Below are 19,834 nucleotides of genomic sequence, written 5' to 3' on the forward strand. Positions count from 1 at the left end.
AACTCACAGTTGCAAGTGTTTATTTACTGGAAAAAAGAGTTGGATTTCTGCCTGTTTGGCTTTTTATAATGAAACAAATGTCTCAGCAGTGCAATCAGCAACAGCTTTTATTGGTCAGCTTTGTCGCCCTGCACTGAACCTGTAAAAGGACACCACTTGTTTGAGTCTGTTTGCTTCTGAGTGAGGGGAGTCTTGAATGAGGATTGCCGAAAGACGTACATAGTGAAACTGTAACTTTCTAGCAGCATGGCTCAAAAGATACAATCATTGCAATTGTATTAATACTTTTAATTTTAAATTCTTAGTTGGCTATTGCTGGATTAATAGCAACCTGGACTCAAGTTTTCTTAACTTGCCATTATGAGGGCATAAATAAACCTAAGAAAAAATTACATGTAACGTTAACTTAAGCTACATGTTTGGCAGGTTCGGAGATTCTGCAGAGCTAGAACAGTGCATAAAGACAGAAACAGTAAAAGCCACATGTCAGTGGGGCGCGCCGATGGCCAAGTGGTTTGGGGCGCACCCCATGTGCGCGGGCAGCCTGGGTTCAAGTCTGGCATGTGGCCCTTTGCTACATGTCTCTCCCCACTCATCGCCCATGTTTCCAAGTCTGTCCACTGTCCTCCTCTGTCTGATAAAGGCACAAAAATAAATCTTCAAAAAAAGCCCATGTTTGTATTTCAAATGTGCCAGATGGATTCTAAAATAATAAAAAAGTGAAGAAAGCACAAATTGGCATTTAAAAATATGAGAATTCAGAAAAGAAATATTGGATTCTTAATCTTTTGCCGAGTTCCCCAGATCACCCCTTCACTGATATTGCCAACAAAAAATTAGCCATCCCATGATGTTAACCAACAAGTAGTTTATAAAATAAAATTACAATTTTAAATATAATTTTTAGGCAAAGTATTTTTGCATTTAAATTTATAAACTGAATTTTTAAAAGACTGTTTTAGTACAGCTATGGTGTACACATGTTAGGGGTATTTTCTTCATTTTTCCTTCCTTTACCAATTACCCTACTTCTTAAAGTAGTCATTTTATTCTGAGAAAATTAGGCAATAACATATATGATATTGCGATATTTAAAAATGAAGTGTAGAAAATAAGGCATCCTTGGCTGAATAATGATTGAACCATACTACACCACCAAGACAACATGGACATACTTTGTCACTTAAAAATTTTCCTTTCACCTCATTTGCTGCTTAGAATGGTGCAAATGTATTTGCTGTATGGCCATTTGATTTTTTTCCCCTGCCTTTTCCAATGCACAAAATCTATTTTCTTACTTTTTTCCTAACCAGTTTCATACAGCAGTTTACATCTCTGCATGGCTGAACATAAAAAGTGAAACAAAACTTTAAAGCTTTTTAAAGTGATGCAGGCATGGTCTGCATTCATATAATTTTAAACATATTTTTAAAGGTCCTATCATCCTTATCAAAAGGCCATACACCCCTTTGAAGGCTTTGCATTAATTCATTACACGAGTATGAATCAGGTTTTAGCAGTCACCATCATAGGGAGACACTGATTAAGTGAATCAGCAGATCTGACTCAGCGTCTCTCACATTAACCTCACATGTTGTTGGGGTTGTAACACAGCATGTTTAGCTTGATGTTCTCGTCCCAGTGGCGTAGCAGCAAAAACAGCTGTCTGGCGGCTCCTTTCAGCCCCGCCAGGTCCACTCCCTCAGGCAGCTCCTGGCAGCGCAGCCAGAAGTCAGCTTTTGCTGCCACTAGCTCCCACTCCATAAAGTAGCCGGCACAGCGGTGTTCAAACCAGGCCAGAGCCACAGCGGTGGCCCAGCTGGAGCCTTCCAGATCTTCCTGAGCCAAAAGGCTGCTCCCCTGGAGATCAGCAGGCTCGAATGCAGAGCCCTCACACACATCTGTCTCTGAACCACGACCACTGTCTGCCTGGCCGTGGTTCTGGCTCTGAGAGGGGCTGACAGGGAGCTCCAGGGAGCCTTCCTCTGAGCTGGGGAGGTCAGGAGGTGAGGTGACAGGGTCTCGGTCGGACAAGTGTCTGCGACGAAGTCTTGGTTCCAGCATCAGGGGCGTGTCATCTGGAGTGTGGTGGAAAGGAGGTGCAGCTGGTTTGACAAGGGAGCAGGAGGAAGGAGAAAAGGTAACATGGTGGCCAGTGGGAGCACCTGGCGGCTTGGTGGAGGTGGATAATGATGGAGCGCTGGGAGATGTGCAGCGGAAGGGAGGACTGAGACTGCGTCGGTGGAGGCTGTAGGGTGAAGCTCTCTTAAGGCGGTCCAGAGGGATCTGAACACAGTCAGAGTAAATCTCTGTGAGAAGAAATGCTCCTGATGCAAGCTGCAAACGCACCTGATGAAACACCACACAGACACAAATTACTAAAAACTTCAAAAAACTAAGGTAAGTATGCATGTTTGAAGTGTTGTGGTGGTTCACCAGGGGCAGGTAGTCTGGCATTTCAGTTTCAGGTTGTTTCTCAGTCTCTGCAGACAGACAGTGGGACTTCAGGGGAACCTGCTTTCCTGATGAAATAGAGGACCTGAGTCTGCCCAGAGGAAATCTGTAACATGCAAAATAAAAATAGGTGTGATTTATGGAATTTAGATACTTACTAAGACTTATATATCCATTTCTTATAAAATTGATATAAACTCAGTAGTGAAATAACCTCAAACAGTATGAGAACAACACACTGAGACAAATCAAACAAAAATGTCCAAGCTCAAATGGAGGTGCATGCCTTTTGAAGCAACAACATTAATGTTACGACTGGCTCCAAAGATGCCAGATCAGTATCCTACAATATTTCCAAAAATAAGGTTGATGGGCTTTTTACTTCATTTTTTGTAATCTAAAATGTCTCTTATTTTAGTTTAATGGCGCTGTCCATTCCTGCATTGACGTTTCTATTGATCCCCTCAATCTCAGCATCATAAAAAACTGTAATGTTAAAGTATTACCTGTTGCCAAAGAAGCTCTCCATTGACTTGCTCTCAATAGATCTCTGTGAACGGTTGCACGAGGCACCTGCTATTGATGGAGCTGTGGCAGAGTATGGACTGCCTCCAACACCTAAGACAGCAGCATAAAATTAAATCAGAATTTTAGCGCAGCTGAAAAGTCAACTTTCCATGTTCAAAGTTTACCATCTATTTAAAATGGGAAAATTAACTATTTAAAACGTGTCTGTCTTAACAGTCCCCTGTGGTCTAAAGTAGGGATGCATAGGTACATTGGTTTAACATTTGTATAGGCTGATATTGGCCCTTTACAAACATCAGCCATCAGCCAAATAACCTGGCCTAAATATACAATCACAGTATTTTGTTGCGCTTTGCTGTAACAGATCACAGTATCACAAACTTAAAGAGATAACGCATTTAAATAAATATTCAGGGGTTACAACCGCGTCTCCCTTAAAACAAACCTGTGATAGCATACTAAAGTCATGTCTGAACATAAGATCACAGAAAAAGTTTTTGTAAGTGTGTTTAAGTGTACTGTGTTCACTTTTTTAGAAGTTTTAAGTTTCATCCCCCTTCTGCTGAGGTGTGTCAAATTGCTACTGAAAACGTCATATTTCCTGATTAACAATAAAAGCAATTCTGCGAAAAACAACGATTGCAGACGCTTTTGTGAAGGATTTGTCAGCAGTACCATGGTTAACACTGATTTAACTTTCCTTTAATGGTGATGTTCAGAGATGCTTCTCTGACCTCGTTTTATGCAACAGCTAGCTTCTTTGAATCATCATGGCAAAATAAGCAAATCCTCAGTTTCAACACACCTTTAAACAGTTGTTTAGGATGTTGTAATATGAGTCGCTGCACCGCTGGGCTCAAGATGGTTTGTCTTGAGCCAGTGTGTGTCAAAGCCCACACAGGCTGACTTGCTTCATGTTGCTGTTATTACAGACACCAATCTTCAGGAGTAGTGAGCACACCTTTTTCCTTATTGCTGTGCTTTACATTTATCACATGGACACAAATGGGTGATGTTTGGCTTGTTATCAGACTGCTCTTTAGTATTGGGGATAAACATACTGAGCTTCTGTCTGTCACATTCACTTTGTTGTTTGTCAGCTCTAATTTTCACAATCGGTGCATCTCTCATCTCAGTAAAATGTCTCTGCCATGCTCTGGTCAAATTTTGCATAAAGGATCAAGCACTAAAGGGGGTTATTAACCAGCTCAAAACAATTTTTCATAGAGTGGTCTGTTTTTTTTTCTCCCTAAAAGAGCCCCTTCTCTCCCAAACCCCTCACTTCCATGTGGTGAGCCAGCGCAACTACAGCTGTGTGCTTCCGTGGCTGTGGGTAGAGATTGATATGCCAAGCTAAGGGCAAGTATTACACAACATGACTCAGTATCATGTCACAATTTGCACAAATTCTGAACAGACCATCAGATTTTGTGTTGTCTTACCTAGATGCACCATGAACAAAGGACTGGGTCAGCTTTTATCAAATTTTGTGGGTCATGAGATCCTTGGAATACCCCACATATATGTGCAAAAAAACGTCCCCTTAATTAAAATGGCTTTCAGTTTTTCTGCCAATAAAATGGTATCCTTTAAAATATTTACATAGCGTTTTATGCATTTTTTATGTGGGATCACTTTCTCTGTAAAGGAGCAGAGAAAGATTTTTCTGAGTTAAAGTTCCCCTTGAAGAATTATTTTTGAAGAGTTAACATTGTCCAACATGTCTAGGAAGATGGGGAGGACCCCTCTGCTTCTCCTCCTACCAGAGATTTAAACTGTCTAGTCAGATGTCTGTATTCTCCTCTGAACTGGTCAAGCACTAATGTATTTTTATGAATCAGATCTACAGGTATACTTACTAGAGTCCCAGGATGTAAGGCTACAGGGTGAGGCAGGGGTGTCATCTCTGTCTGAAGGATACAGAGATTGATGATTATGGAGTGTTGTTGATAAAAATGTATACTGATATCATTCAGTGTGTCTACCTGTGGAGTTCCAGGTGTCCTCGACCTCTTCACCGACTCTATTTTTACGCTGTCTGCCCAAACCTACAGAATAAGTTCTCTGTCTGCGACTGCCTGACTGAGAAGTCCTCCTGTCCCCTACATGCATCCCTACAAACACATGTACACAAGAAGTACAAACAGTACAGATCATGGTATAAAAGTCATGGTATCATTTTTTTTCTACACATTTTTGCATGAATATGCTCTGCGAACTTTTTTCACACTGTGGTGTATATCACATGAGTAAACTTTTATATCAGAAATCCATCCATCCATTATCCATAGAAGTGTGGTACCTACCTTCATAGATTAAAGCCATGTTTGTATATCAGAGATGCAACCAGGGATTGATCATTACATTTTAAGTTGGGGAGTTGCCAAAAAAAGATAAAAAGAAGCACTGTCAGAACCCAATTACTTATGACTAAGATATCATGACTATCAAACTTTTGGTCAAATTAACAAAATACACATATGCTTTAAAATATCACCCCTAATTAGACACTCCCTGCCAAAGGCAACATACATAAGTTTATGAGACAGACTTTTCTTTAAAACTTCTCAACCTTTTTCTTGCATAACCATAAAAAAAATCACAATAAGGGTATTTTGTTAGACATCACACATGAATGAACATGCTCTGTATTTACAGTCATGTACAGTTTCAGACACGTAGGGTGCTAAGGATTCATCAAAGGGCCCAATGTGCCCCTACCCAGGGCTAGAGACAGAGGGAAGGGCTGCTAGAGTCATGCTTGACACATTTTGACACAGACGTCTATCACTCAGAAGCCAAGGTCAAAATCAGCATCATTTCTTTTCCAGGCCTTTTCACCCTGGTGATACGGCCAGAGGCCACTGGCCTTTTTAGGACCCCTGGAACCCGGTACCCTAGGCTGTGCTTACTTGCCACATCCATTCCGCACACCACCCTAAAGGTGTAGACTTTATTTTTTTAACAATTATTGTCCCATGCACCTGGTGATGTGCAAGGACATCCAGAGCATGACCAGGGTTGTGTCAATTCTCCTTCACGCCCCATGGTGCCCTAACACAGCTTATTCCCCACATCCATGCCTTAATGAAGCCTCAATTTTTGGGTCTAAGTCCCACCTGAAGTATAGAATAACTGTGTTCAAGTCTGAGTAAGCCACACCTGTGTTTTGGATGTCCATGTTTCCCTTTAGGCCTTTCTCATTGTTGCTATCAGTGGTAGTGAAGGCTGTGTACATGCAGATGATGTTGCAGTGCTTACTGGTCTGGATCGCCTTTGTGCGGTATCGTTTAGCTGAACCTGTGAAACAAAAAGTCAGAAAGGTCATCAAAGCTTGTTGTCAGTCAACCCACGAGGATATATTTGATAGTGTTGAGCCTCACCATGTCTACCATCAACCTCCTTTTCCGCCATTTTCTCAAAGTCTCGTATAACTGAACGAGCAGTTAGTTGGTGAATGATCCCCTCCCATGGTTCTCCTTCTCTTCCTCCCTCCTCTCCTCCTCCTGGACTCACATCAGCCTCTGGTGTCTCCTGGCCCTCAGAGGTACAGAGGTGTCCTAAATCCACAGTGACCTCCCAGGACACCTGTCTGCCACCCAACATGCCGTGAATAAGTAAGCGGCACTGGCCTGGTGGGGGATCCTCGGGTGGAGCAGCTGTAAAGAGGTACTCTGGGTCTGTGAAACTGTCCCAGTCCAGAGGAGAGGCAGGGAACAGGAGTCCATCTGAGTGATAAAGAGGAGATATTTGAAAGAGGTTAAACAGGAAATACAATCAAGCTTTTCTCAGCAAATCATCTTACTGGAGTCAGTGAGGCTTCTGCGTGAAAAAGTCCCCCTTGATGGAGGCTTTGTCTCTCCATCACTTTCCTCCAGCCTCCCTCCCAGAGTCTGGTCGAAGGAGACTCTCTCTAAAGCTCTCCTCAGGCGATGCATCTCCAGCTCCCCCTGAGGGGATGAGAAACTCCGTGCAGCCATGGTTGAACGGGCCAGGGCCTTCTGTCTTTTAAGGGACTCTTCACCTCCATCCAGACCCCCGCTCTGATCATACATGAGGGAAAACATAAGCATTACTTTTTTTCTGCAATACTTATGTTGAAAAATAATTGTTTTTTTTCAGTGTACTGATACACTGATTATTCACTGATTCTTTTGTTCCTTGCACAACACTTTCACCAGCATTTTTAATGTTTCAACTTATGTGATTCATTCATTCCTGAAGATTTCCTGCTGTTAAACTTCTCTCTGACAGTGCTGTTTCTTACCTTGTTTGCTCCATCATCAGGTGTTTCCGCTGAGAGGTTTTGTTGCCATGCAGAGTCGGCCCAACGTGACAGCGAAGATCTCTGTTCTGGAGGAGGCATCTTCTCAAGGCCCTGAGGTAGAGACCTTGTATCCAGCACTGAACCAGAGGAGTGAGGGTCGGGCAGAAAGACCCCACCTGCAGAGTCTGAGTTGCACGAGGCATGTGTGAGTGAGCGTGATTGTGTTTGTAGGCTTGCTATTGAGTTTGTAGGCTCAGTACTGAGGGAGCAGCGGGTGAGGATGTACTGCTCCTGGATATAAGAACTCTGCTGGATTCTCCTCCTCACATCACTGGAGGACCAGTCAAGTTCCCCACCTGTGGAGGAAGAAATACAGTTTTGGACTCTCATATAAAGATATCTGTGACATATTGATGACAATTTCCAGTGGCCCAGTGGCTTACCTGGGCTTGTGGCAGGGTCTGTCTCTCTGGCGCAGGAAAACTCAGAGGAAATTTCTCGAGAAATCACCCTCAGTGCCTCCTCTAAGTCAGTGCCATCTGCACATGTCACAACAGGCATTAACTCAGAGGCAGGAGGAGGTGAGAGCTCATCATTTGATTGGCCGAAAACTGAACCAGCTGAGTCACGATGTACACCTTTATAACCCCGTCCCTGAGACTTAGAAATAAGACAGCAGTATGAGGAATGGTTCACTTTGCAGACTTACAAATTAATACTTTTGAAGAGTATTGTAATGCATACTTCTGTCTTTTTTGCTTTGAAATTTGTCATATCAAAGAGAGTGCAATATCCTATAAGACAATTTCCAGGGTAAAGTGGAGGGATTTCATTGGGTGAAAGGAAAGCTTCCATGTTTTCTGGTAGGTACCAGTCGATCCGTACGTCAGTCAGCACAGGTTCAAAGGCCTTCTTCAGAGACTTGATCAACTACAAAGAGAAAGTGGTAACAGTAAATCAAGGGTAAATGTTCTCCAACCTGTTAGTACATCTGAAAAGCTGGCAGTTTTACTTTATAAAGGTAAAACCAAACAACAAAAGTCTTACTTTTCATATCTGGATCAGTAATAATAGAGAACTATTACTAATGAAATGTCATTTTAGTAATATTTCTTAATATACTTTAAAGAAACCTATTGAGTGAACCCCAAAAGCAAGGATTTTCAATTAAATTCTTCATAATCAATTCATCTAACCTGTAGTATGATTCAGTCCTGTTTATAAAAAAAAACACTGAAAACAACAATATTTTCATGAACTGCAGGTAATGATAAAATAGTGATAAAACAATACAAGTAAAATATCTAAATAAATAAGATTTTTCATTTAAAGTCAAATCAGCTTTGTAAGTTATTTAAGAATAAAATAAGCTACCTGACAGCTCTTAGAAGTGAAAAATTCAAATAAAAAAGGTTTAATTTTACAAAATGAAATAAATGTGAAGTGTTAGTTTCCCCCTTTCTTGTTTTGTTACATACTGATTCAAAAAGCCAATTTTAAAGTTTAAAAGTAACAACAGCTTGAGAATGATTGTGTCACTGCTTCAACATGCGCTTTTCCCTGTCTCTCCCTCTTCCCATCCTTTTAAAAGTTTAAATCTCAGCTAAAACCAGGCCTTTATCGCTCAACCCTGGTCAGAGAATGATTGTGTCACTGATCATTTCAAGCTCTTATTTCTTTAATTTTGGTCCTCAGATCAAGTGTCAGTGTCTTTGCTGAAAGACACGCTTTGACTTGTAGTAATGTTTGATAGCAGATTTAATCATTGTGAGTGTAATGAAACATACAGGACTGGTGTTAAACCACCTGTTAAAAAAAAACATACAAGTCCATCAATTTTCGATTGAAAAACCTCTTTTCATAGCCATCTTTTCTTATTTCGAAGCAAAGCATGTCTACTCTCCCTAACTCACTTTCTTTGCCTTGTTTCAGAGATGTCCCCAACTTCTGTGTCTGCAGCTGCGGGCTGCTCACATAGTGCAGTCTTTTCTCTTCACTTGTGTTGTTCCTTGTCTGAGTGACGCATCTGATTGGCTGGGTAGCGCCACATGTTACTACCATTAAGACAAGAGAACCTGCACAGGTCAAGATAGATTACAGTAAATGTAAAAAAGCTGCGCAGGCTGTGATAGGAGTGCTCGTCAGAATGCCGTGACCTCAGCATTAAGGTCTTTAAATGTAATTTTATGTCTCATCATTGGGTAATAATAACTTCTCTGTATATACTTAGATATTTATTCAATTCTTTTTATTAAAACACGTGTTTTAAAATTTGTATACAGTGATGTAGTCTCTATTTTTCCTTTTTTTTTTTTACCAAAACTCTAAATCAGGCCACTTCCAAAAGGCCATTTTGCTACAAAAAAAAAAAGGGTTAGGGTTGCATTATTCTAGACTTGATTTTGGTCCTTTTTCCATATAGCATAATTGTCTTAAGGAGGATCTGGTTACAAAACCAGTGACAGAACATTGACCTGTTTGTCAGAAGTCAGAGGCCATAAAAGAGTGTTTCCCAACCATTTTTCCTCGGCGCACCCCCTACATGTACCTAAGAAAAGTGGAGCCCCCCCAGGACCAAAGAGAGAAGAAAAAGTGACTCATGCCATCAAAAACAATGTAGATTTTAATTGTTTCAGTGATAAAACCCTGAAAAAGGCCTATGTATGCTTCTCTTATCAAAAGACCTTTGCATAAACAACTTAATAACTGATATGTCAAGGTTTTAATCAATATTTGTAAATCCAATTTTGGCATACTCAGAGCAGAAGCTTCGCGCCCTCCTAAGATCTTTGGCACCCTCACTGGGGGTCCTGGACCCCGGGTTGGGAACCAATACCTTAAAAGACAGGATCCATTGGTGTAATCTAAAATAAGATATTCTTAGAGGCAGAACTTCTTAAATACAAAATCCTAGGACTCACATTTTGAGCGCTTAACTTAACAAATGTAATGACTTTTCACTAATGGTTTGTGAAATACTTACAGCACACGTAAGCTGATAAAGTTTTATGTATTTATCTCTCAAATGTTGTGCTTATAATTTATCTGCAACTCTCTCTTTCTCCATTAGGTGGTAGCACTACTTTGCTGTTTACCTTTGGCTGAAGTCTCTCCTCATCATCCAAGAACTCTGTTGTCCCTCCTGTCAGTTTGGCAACGCCCTGCAGGAGTCTCCTACAGGCTCGTGGACCAAGACCCAGACCAAAGCATCTGCACAGGTGATAGAAAAAGCAGATTCAATTATTTGCTATGATACAATAATCAAACAATAATTCTGCTGTGGCTATTGTGTTTCCTGAACACTTTGCTCAGTCACTTGGCTTTACTGTTTTAACATATCAAGTATGAACTCAGGCTGATACAAGTATCTATTTGTGGAATGCTAATGGCATACAGAGTCTTCAATTTGTCTCCAGAAAGAGAAAACTGGGACAGAACTGTTATTTAGACTCTTCGGGGGATCTCATGCCATTTGGCTAATTGAGAGTTTGAAAAGAGCAGAGGCAGAATAATTGAAAACACTGGGATCTTGAGGGCTGTTTTAAAACCAGTGTGTTTGTCTGGTTCATGCAATAAAACCAATTAATAACTCACATTTTCATTAATTGATATTAGATGAACATTCACTGAAAATTGATGCATTAAATTAATGAAGAACAGTTATGTGTGTGAGGGGCAGAGAGAGAATACAGTGGAGAAAGTCACTCCAACAGGGGAATACTAATGAGGCATAAGTGGAGTTATTGTGCATTGCTGAAGGGTCTGAGGAAAACTAGAGGGGCGTGACTCTCACTGCAGAGGAGAGCACTTAACGGGATTACTGGGCGGGGCTGAAAAATACCTCAGCCCGTTATTTTTTTAATATTTCCCTGTGATTTGGTCTCAGTTCTCAGAGATCACAGCTTGTTTGTGCCTCTTTTGTCATTTTCTTTCCTATTTTCCACAAGTTGTGTCTGTTGTATTTATAACTTCCCTCTGTCTGCATTTATCATATGATATTTCTATCTACTACTAAGTAAGGCATGGGGGTTTAATGTTTGATCACTCTAAAGGAGCAAAATAAATGTCCTTTATTAACTAGTTATATAAAATTATGTCTTTTTATGCTTCATATTGGATTTCCATTGATATTTCTGTCTACTATCCTTCATATATTATTTCAATGGGATAAGCTCTAGGAAGGATTATTTTTAAACAATTATTAAACAGACTGAAATTAAATATGATGCCTCTATTTGAGCTGCAAAAGTAAACTAGACCATCAGCATAACTTGAAGGTGAGAGACTTTATGCTTAACACAAGATGAACAAACTGATTTTTTTTAATATTCACAATGGGAAACCCATGTAATTGTTGACAGACAGTAGGATGAGATTTTTTGGTAAGAAAACTCTGTTCTAGTATGTACAGGACAAAAGAGGTAAGAGGTACCACTTTCACCGAAGAGGTACCAAAGTCATCACCAAGCTTTAAATATGCTGTTAACACGCTACCATGAGGTCAGTACCTGCCCATGCATGTGTTCCTGCGGACCAACTCTAGCACTTTGGCCACATTGCTGATAGACCCGTCAGTGATGATAAAGACCTGGCGAGGGTATGAGCGCTGCATGGGCTGTTGGTACACCCAGGAGAGCGCCCCCAGCAGGTTGGTACCTCGCATATCGGCTCTCATCCTCTGCACATACTCATTAGCCTGCATAAGAGTGACCTGCAAGCAGGGAAACAGAATAAAAAACAGGAAAGATGCAATCAGATAAAGGCGAGAGAAGCTGGCATTAAACAACAACACCTGTCCAACTGCATGGCGTCACCTGTGCAAACATCACATGTGTTATCAAGATGAATTTACTGTTTGATATCGGATGTCCTAGTTACTCTGTGTGGGTGGCAGAGAATTGAATCGATAAGTTTCCAATAAAGAGAGTGCAAACATATACACAATAGCACCTGCTTTAAACTACCTCAAATCACATTGTGAGCAAACAAGTCTGAGAGGAGAGGACATGGAAGGACCTGTCCTGCCCTGGTTAAAATTCATAAAAGGTCACCATATGGTCTTGAATATGTGCAGAGGTTTCTTGTCCTTGCAGGTCCGGATAAAACCTGATACTCTGTTGCTAAGGCAACCTAAGACACTGACCTATTGCCAGATTAGAGAGAGGGAAACATCGAACTATCTGTCCTACGTTGCTGTAAAACATCTGCTTCTGGAAACATGAGCCAAATAACTCTGGGAAATCACGAGGTACAACGAGACACTTTCTTCTGTAAAAATATGATGAACAAAGTAGATTTTAGTTTATGGGTGGAAAATAAAGCTGTGCAGTAGCAGTAGTAGTGTTCTTATATTTTATTGCTATTTATGTTGTCTTTTCGTGAGAACTAGTGCAATATTGGTAAATGATAAATGCACATTATTTGTGATTTTTTTTGCATTGGCATGTCCCCCTTGTTTTTATGTAGGCTGTTATTTTAGCTCAATGTTTGCAGACCCTGAGACAACTTACAATAAAACATACGATTTTGTAACATGTTGTTTTGTATTTGCCAAAGCTTACATCACTGCAGACTTTGCTGGAGGTGAACAAAGGCTTGATGGTGGTGCCAAAGCCCACAATGTTGAGCACAGTGCCTGCAGGGATACTCTTCAAGGCCACCACCATGGCCTCCTGTGGAAACATGAAGACATAGACGTCATCGACCATAGCTAAAGCAGCCCAGGGCAGACATGCAACTATGTATTGGATAACTCTGTCTCAACACAATACGTAGGGTTTATACAGATAATTTGACATTGCATTTAACAAAACCTTTCTTAAAACCCTCTGCATACATTTTAAGACCTATTATATCTTCAGTTTCAAACCAGTTACGTTAATGACACAACTACATATATGTTTTGTGCTGATAGTAACACAATATTATAACAAAAATAAAATAAACTCCCTGTATGGTTTTCATTGTATTATGTAAATTAAGCTTTCTTGAAGCATTTTGAGATTAAACTATGAGGGAAAAAACAGATACCATGATGTAGCTGAATGGAAGCTCTTATTTTTTAATTTAATGGTCCAAAAGTAGCTATTCTTAAATCTACAAGTATCTATTTGAAAACACTGCTCTTAAAACTGAACAGTCTAGAATTAGGTATTAAGTAAAAAAAACAACAACAACAAAAAAAAACAAGGTATAATTGCCTATTCCGGACACTTATGATCTTTAAGTCTGTTTTTATAGCATTGATGTGTCATTGATCACTTTACTGTTGCAGCTAATTGGCCATACCTCATGATAATTGAGTTGTATTCATTTCAATACTTTATCACCATAAGTCTACCCAGCACTTGATACTTGGGTCATTAGTGTTGTGAAGACAATTTAATGGATGGGGAGGAGGAGAGATCTCACATTTTGGTAGTTTCATTGTTGATGTTTATTAAGAAAAATATTAAAAAAAAAAAAAACTTGTATACATTATGTGCTTTGCCTTTAACTCCTGCACCCAATTGGACTTGAAGCACTTTGTGGCACTTACTGATGTGTTTCTTCTTGTCTAGATCTTTGCTTGTCTTGTTCTTGCTCTCAAATGTACATCACTTTGGATAAAAGCATCTGCTAAATGATACTGTAACATTGTAACATTTTAAGTCTGGGAAGAATTCATGTCAGATCAGACAGAGTTTCAAAAATCTCATGTGTGATTTAGTCTAAATATAAAAAAACAAAAGCAGAAACACTAGCCTACAACCTGTTTAGATAACAGGCTATAAAAATAAAAAATTAAGACAGTAAAGTCCTGCATTTAAGCCTTTTCAATGCTTTTTTCAAAGCCATAATTTTGGATGAATTGATTTATTCACCTTTAATGCTTTGTAAGACCATGCTGACACCCTGAATAACAAACATTATACTTTCTTGGCAATTACTTATCTTGATAGCTTGTGATGATACAGCTGATTATTTCATAATGACCAGTTATTTTCAATTATTTTTCTACAATCTTGTTTTTCTAGTCATCTCATAGTAATGAAGCTTATTTTCTCCCAATAACAGGATAATTTTCTCAAAATCTAGAAAACAAAACAATGGGCTGGTGACTACAAGAGGCCAGCACATAACATGACATGCTGCCATTGCCTACACTAGTAGTTAATAGTTTGTTTCTGTTTGGTTGGTGCTTTTGCAATTCAACAAGTAAGTAAGATGTGTAGTTGCATGTCCTTAGGGTCTCCTCACTTATCGATTTTCATGCCTTAAACTAAAAACCTTTCTATTCTTCACTAGTATATATTTTTTTTACTTTTACACGCTGGATGTTGGTTCCACTCATGCTGCCACTGCGATCCACGAGGAACAGCAGTTCTCTGGTGGCTTTGTGCAATTCCAGAGGTTCACGCAGCAGGTCAGGGCAGAAGTTTAGCATCAAGACGGGGCTGCTCGGGATGTCTTTGTGGTAGCGCTTCCTCACAAACTCCAGCTGCAGGCCAAGAGGAACATCAACATGTCACTTTTTTATGCACCAACAAAGTCAGGCCACAAAGTTGAAAAAGAGTGGAAGCGACACTGCCGACCTTCCTCTCAGGATCTGAATCTTTACGAGTGAAACGGATGAAATCCCGGCGTGCGTGGATCTGCTGTTCATACTGACTGAAGGAGAGGCGACCTTTTTCTAGTATGACCAGTGGGCTGTGAGGTTCTATGGAGAGATTTTCATTTAGATATTGATCAGAATGAAAGTGCAGTAAGGAAGAAAATTAGAAACAAATTTCAGTATCTTACCACTGAGGTGCAAGATGATCTCTATGTGTCTGTCATACGGATGCTCCTGGGCCAAGGTGATGTAGGTAGCAGAGGCACTTTGGGCACTTGGGTCTGCATCGGCCCTCAGAGCATGAGTGGGGCTTTCCAAGCCTATAAATAAGTCAAGGATAAATTAAGGAAAGACAAATGAAAGTTTCTTTTTTTTAAGATTTATTTTTGGGCATTTTTGTGCCTTTATTAGACAGAGGAGGACAGTAGATAGAGTTGGAAACAGGGTCAAGAGTGGGGGAGAGACATGCAGCAAAGGGCCCTAGGCCGGACTCGAACCCAGGCCACCCGCACATGTGGGGAGCACCCCTAACCACTAGGCCACCTGCTCCCCTGCAAATGAAAGTTTCAATAGGTGTAAAATTGGTGTTTTTGAAGGAGGAAGTTAGTACCAGCCAATAAGCAGGCCCCTCTGACCAGCAGCTGGAAGTTAAGCTCATATGGTGCCAGGTTTGCAGCAGGACTGGTGAAGATGGCGTGGGCACACTGCTGCTCAGAGTCCAGGGCCCGGTCCTGTTTCCCTGAGGTGGCACCAAAACAGCTGGTTGGTCTGGAGGAGAGTGAAGCAGAGTATTTATGTGGGAAATATGAAGCAGTCCATCTGATTTACATCTCACATATATTTATGTAGAAGATGTTGATATGAATACCCTGTTTCTTCTGATTTTGCCCCATTTTCACTCTTGCTCTGTGTCATCTGGCTATTGACAATGGGAGTTAACAGACTGGGGTAGATGATGCGTATGGCTCCATTTTCCAAAGTGGAAAGCTCAAGTGTGGTGCTTATGACAACAGACACAATATCCATGGGACCAATGACTCCTGTGCCTACGATGAAGGTGGTTCTTTCAAGGTCTTCGTCTAGGATGAGATGTCCTAGAGCAGAAAACAGTAAATCATAAAACAATTTAATCAGACATGAGGACCTGAAGCACAGAGTAGGGCTGAATATCATCTTTGATTTGCAAATTTCAAAAAAACAAGGACCTTCCTTCAATCTACCACAATTAATGAGAATATCAATTACATGTTTTTTGAGACATTCTTGAATATCTGTAATAAACAAACCAATAATTGATGATGTAGAGGAAATATTTGCCAAGTAAATTAAAAATGATACAAATTAGATTCATTTATAGGATGAGAAAAAAACATCATCTTGTGTACAAAATGTAAATATAAAGTCATTTACACCCAAAAAAAAAAATAGCACAAACCATCAAAAACCAACCTAAACTATCAATGTTCCAAATGAAATATTATGCAGTTATGTTTCAGTGGAATATCATTTAACCATTTGGTAGGCAGCTGAATCTTTCTGCCTCATAAATCTGTCCTTCTGATCCTCACTGAGGCTGAAATATCAACTCCATGTATATTTTTAATTATAAAAAGCAGAGCAGCAAAAGCTGCAACAGTCTATCAGTTTGAGCAGTGGTTGGTGTGTTCTGTTTCAATTCAGTTCAATTAAGTATTGCATATTTTGAAAGAATTACAGCAAGTTTGAATGGAGTTAAAATGTTGGATATTATTTGGTCTCTGCTGAGCTAGGGTGCTTGTAGAGCAGAGAAGCTATGCCTCTAAAGCAGAGGAGAAATCTTTATACACCATGCTGTGTGTGAATTCATGGAAAATAATAATAGTTCTTTAATATGAGATTTTTATCATTGCAATTTCACTGTTCATCCTGCCATCCTCACCATTGGTGCATTGCATGTCTAGACTGGAGCTCCCACAGCAGCCCCATTCCCGGCCATTCACACAGTAGCCTTCGAGACCAGAGGCATGGCAGCAATCCAAACAGCAGTCCTTCAGCTTCCCTCGGCTCTGGATCTGGACTCCCACCAGCCGCCCCGCAATCATAGCTTCAAAGCCCACCACCACCTCCTTCTCCCCAAGAGGGTACACAAAAACACCTAAAAAAGAAAATGTGGAACACAGGAAAACAATTTTAAACCTTTTAATGTATTGAGAAAGTAACTAGACCAAGAAATAAACAGCATATAATAAGCCAAACAACAAGTTAGAGCGTGATGCCTATTCTGCTTTTCTATCAGCCAAGATTTACAACTTTTAATTTCTGTCTTTCTTTGGTCAAAAGTGCTCTTCTACATTTTAGTGTCACAGCAACACTGTTACTTCTTAGGGTTTTCTGTAATCATGCCATAGTTTATCTCTGGACCTAAAAAGTAAAAAGGGTAAATGCTGCTGTATCAGAGGATGCTAAATAGTACCTCATTAGTTGATGTTTGTGATAGTCGTCCAACTTAAAACCTTCTTATGTAACAGCCCTCATACAGATCTGACTTCATACTTCAAACAATTCTAGATTAAGCTGAAATGCTTTGTTCTTGATTTAAAATTTATGACAGCTCTAATGGGATTGTTGTTTCATCCTTGTTTGAGGGAAACTGTGAGTTCTCTGCAGTTTACTTTTATAACATTTGTTAACACTCAATGTGATTTGGATATCGGGTAAAAGTTTCCTTCCTTTTATGATATGGAGTAGAAGTAAAGTAGATCATTACTTGTGCTTAAATTGTGTTACCCTACCACTCACCTTCTACAGACTCCATGTCTGCATTAGCATAAGTGAGGTGTGCAGTGATGCCCAAAGAGCAGCCACTGGCACAGGACTTGATGCTGGAGGCCTTGAGTAGCAATGGTTCCCATGTAGAGCAGTTTCTCAGTCCCACCATTTTCTCAGGACATCAACAAGCATCTACTCTTCTGGCTGCATGAGAAGAGAAGGGTCCACAGGCCAGGGAAGTAGTCTGAAATTACAGGAAAAGCTATGTGTGAGTGTGCATTTTAATGCCTTCATTTTCTATTCACAGCCCAATCACACTAATCTTTTTAGAGCAGCCCTGGTTTTTGTTGCATTTATTAAAAGCATCTAAAATTTCCACATCTCCTATGAATGTATTCCAGACAGATATTTATTCATTTCTAAACATCAGCTCCTGGGCATGTATCTAAGATATCTATGCTCCTCAGTCACTTAGCAACCAAATGTGATAGTTTAAGTGTATAAGGGTTAGTCAATCATTAACATTGTAAGTCAGCTCTTACAACACTCTGCATCAAGCCTAACACACTGTGTCTAGAAGATAACCTACGTATATGCAAATCCAAATGGACTTACTACTCCAAACTAAACTTCACTCTGAACAAAGGGCAGCATGACAAAAATGATAAGACTTTACCTTTCTGTTTCACAAAAACTATGAAGAAACAAACTGATCCTAGTTACCCTCAGTGTACCTCTTTATGTAGCTTAAGTTGTATGCAATAAATCTTCATGACTGACTACTTAATCACTTTAAGTGCATCAGGTGCAGAGACCAGTGTGCAAATCATAGTTAAGTGAATGGTAGACTACACAAAACGGTGTTTGTTAGCACACACATGTGTGCATTTGTGTGCGTGTCTGTGTTTGCTGTGGTCCAGGTAATGGCCTTTTCACATCTACCTTTCTAACAAGATCAACAGCCTCCATCTGGCTACCGTGCTCTCAGGTCATAACAGGCAAATAAATGCCTGGTTTGTTGAAGTGGGGTGCTGTCAGGATACAAACACATAAAAAAGTACAATATAGACCCCTCTGTAGTTAATATGATATTCAAAAAAGGTTGACAAATTAAAATATATATATATATAATGCATGAATGCCCATGTCTGCATGTATGGATTTAATCACAGTGCATGAACAGAAAAGAAGTTGTGTACTCATGCAGATATTTACATTGTACAGTTTCCCTGAAGCTCAAATTTAGTTAGTACCAAAATGTAATCTAAAGAAAATGAATTATTAATTCATACTCTTAGAGTGAAAGCTCTGCATTTTTTTCTGTGGCAATTCTGCTGAGTGTTTGCAGCAGCAAAGCTGGCCACCAGTTAGCTTTGGCCAGTGCTGCAGTCCCTTATGTCAGTTACAAGCTCCAGATAACAAGCAAAATAATGATCCAGAACACTTACTGTGCTGTTCAATGCAGTGTCTGACAATGCAAGTCTGTGTCCAGCCTCTGCATCACTCCAGCATCACGTCTGCTCGCGGGTTTCCCTCTGATACACCATGAGGAGTTTTCCTGGTAAGAGACTCTGCTCTTTCTCTCTCTCTCTCTCCTGTCTCTCTTTCTCTCAGTCCCTCTCCCTCCCTCTCCTCCTAAAGTTGATCTACAGAGAAAACATTTCACAGAGGAGAGTCAAATATTCAGAAATGTGTTGCAAATGTGGTCCAAAAAGTATTTCCATTAGCAACAATCTTAATGCACATAAAGATGATTATTTGTGTTAGAGACATCCAATAAAAGATCTTCAATAGCTGCATGATAAATGTACAGATTTTTTTCCTGATTGCAGTTCAAATTGCAGCTGTGCACTAACCTCCTTTTAAGTGAATTGTCATCCACTTACCTGCTTTGACCCGAACCGCAGGGCTGATCAGTAACAGTGATCCTGAACCTGCTGGTGAGGCACAAGCTAACACACAGAGGTAAGTGAGGCAGAGCCTGCTTTTCATCCAGACAATTGGCCGTGATGGTAGCAGCACCATAATTCATGGCTAATGGCTCGGCTTCAGAGAAGAGGGAGGGGGGAGTGTTCTGCTTCTCTCTACAGGTCAGTCAGTCCGACAGCAGTAGAAGCAGCCATGGGGAAGTGTGAGAGCTTTTTGACGTGTTTTCTTCCTTTTTTAGGGGGTTTAACCCTGTTTACAAAGGTTTAAAAAAAATTGAGTTGTAAGCAAGTACTAAGATGATAGTGCCCAACCAC

General features: G+C 40.2%; 1 protein-coding gene across 1 annotated transcript; it reads right to left on the bottom strand.

The window, feature by feature from the left end:
• Positions 1–1,541: 1,541 nt before the first annotated feature.
• vwa5b2 (von Willebrand factor A domain containing 5B2) lies at positions 1,542–19,183 on the bottom strand. The gene is made up of 22 exons (XM_041803579.1): positions 19,040–19,183; positions 17,622–17,835; positions 16,762–16,977; positions 15,712–15,937; positions 15,454–15,611; positions 15,032–15,163; positions 14,824–14,948; positions 14,553–14,729; positions 12,811–12,921; positions 11,758–11,960; positions 10,345–10,459; positions 7,994–8,179; positions 7,693–7,909; positions 7,250–7,605; positions 6,851–7,025; positions 6,366–6,710; positions 6,145–6,282; positions 4,968–5,096; positions 4,842–4,892; positions 2,961–3,072; positions 2,437–2,560; positions 1,542–2,349 (listed from the first exon to the last, which is right to left on the bottom strand). Exons 2-22 carry the CDS (start codon positions 17,758–17,760, stop codon positions 1,588–1,590), a joined length of 4,197 nt encoding a protein of 1,398 aa, XP_041659513.1. The 5' UTR covers positions 17,761–17,835; positions 19,040–19,183; the 3' UTR covers positions 1,542–1,587.
• Between the last annotated feature and the right edge of the window lie 651 nt (positions 19,184–19,834).

The sequence above is a fragment of the Cheilinus undulatus genome, linkage group 13, assembly GCF_018320785.1.
Source record: "Cheilinus undulatus linkage group 13, ASM1832078v1, whole genome shotgun sequence".
Lineage (NCBI taxonomy): Eukaryota > Metazoa > Chordata > Actinopteri > Labriformes > Labridae > Cheilinus > Cheilinus undulatus.

Bases quoted from the DNA above. Each gene is read 5' to 3' on its own strand.
- vwa5b2 (XM_041803579.1), bottom strand. From the start codon at position 17,760: ATGGTGGGACTGAGAAACTGCTCTACATGGGAACCATTGCTACTCAAG. The intron at 15,164-15,453 runs GTACTAACTTCC...ACTTATTTATAG, and splicing joins AGGGGCCTGCTTATTGGCTG to GCTTGGAAAGCCCCACTCAT. The intron at 11,961-12,810 runs GTAAGCTTTGGC...CCCTGCTTGCAG, and splicing joins CCAGCAAAGTCTGCAGTGAT to GTCACTCTTATGCAGGCTAA.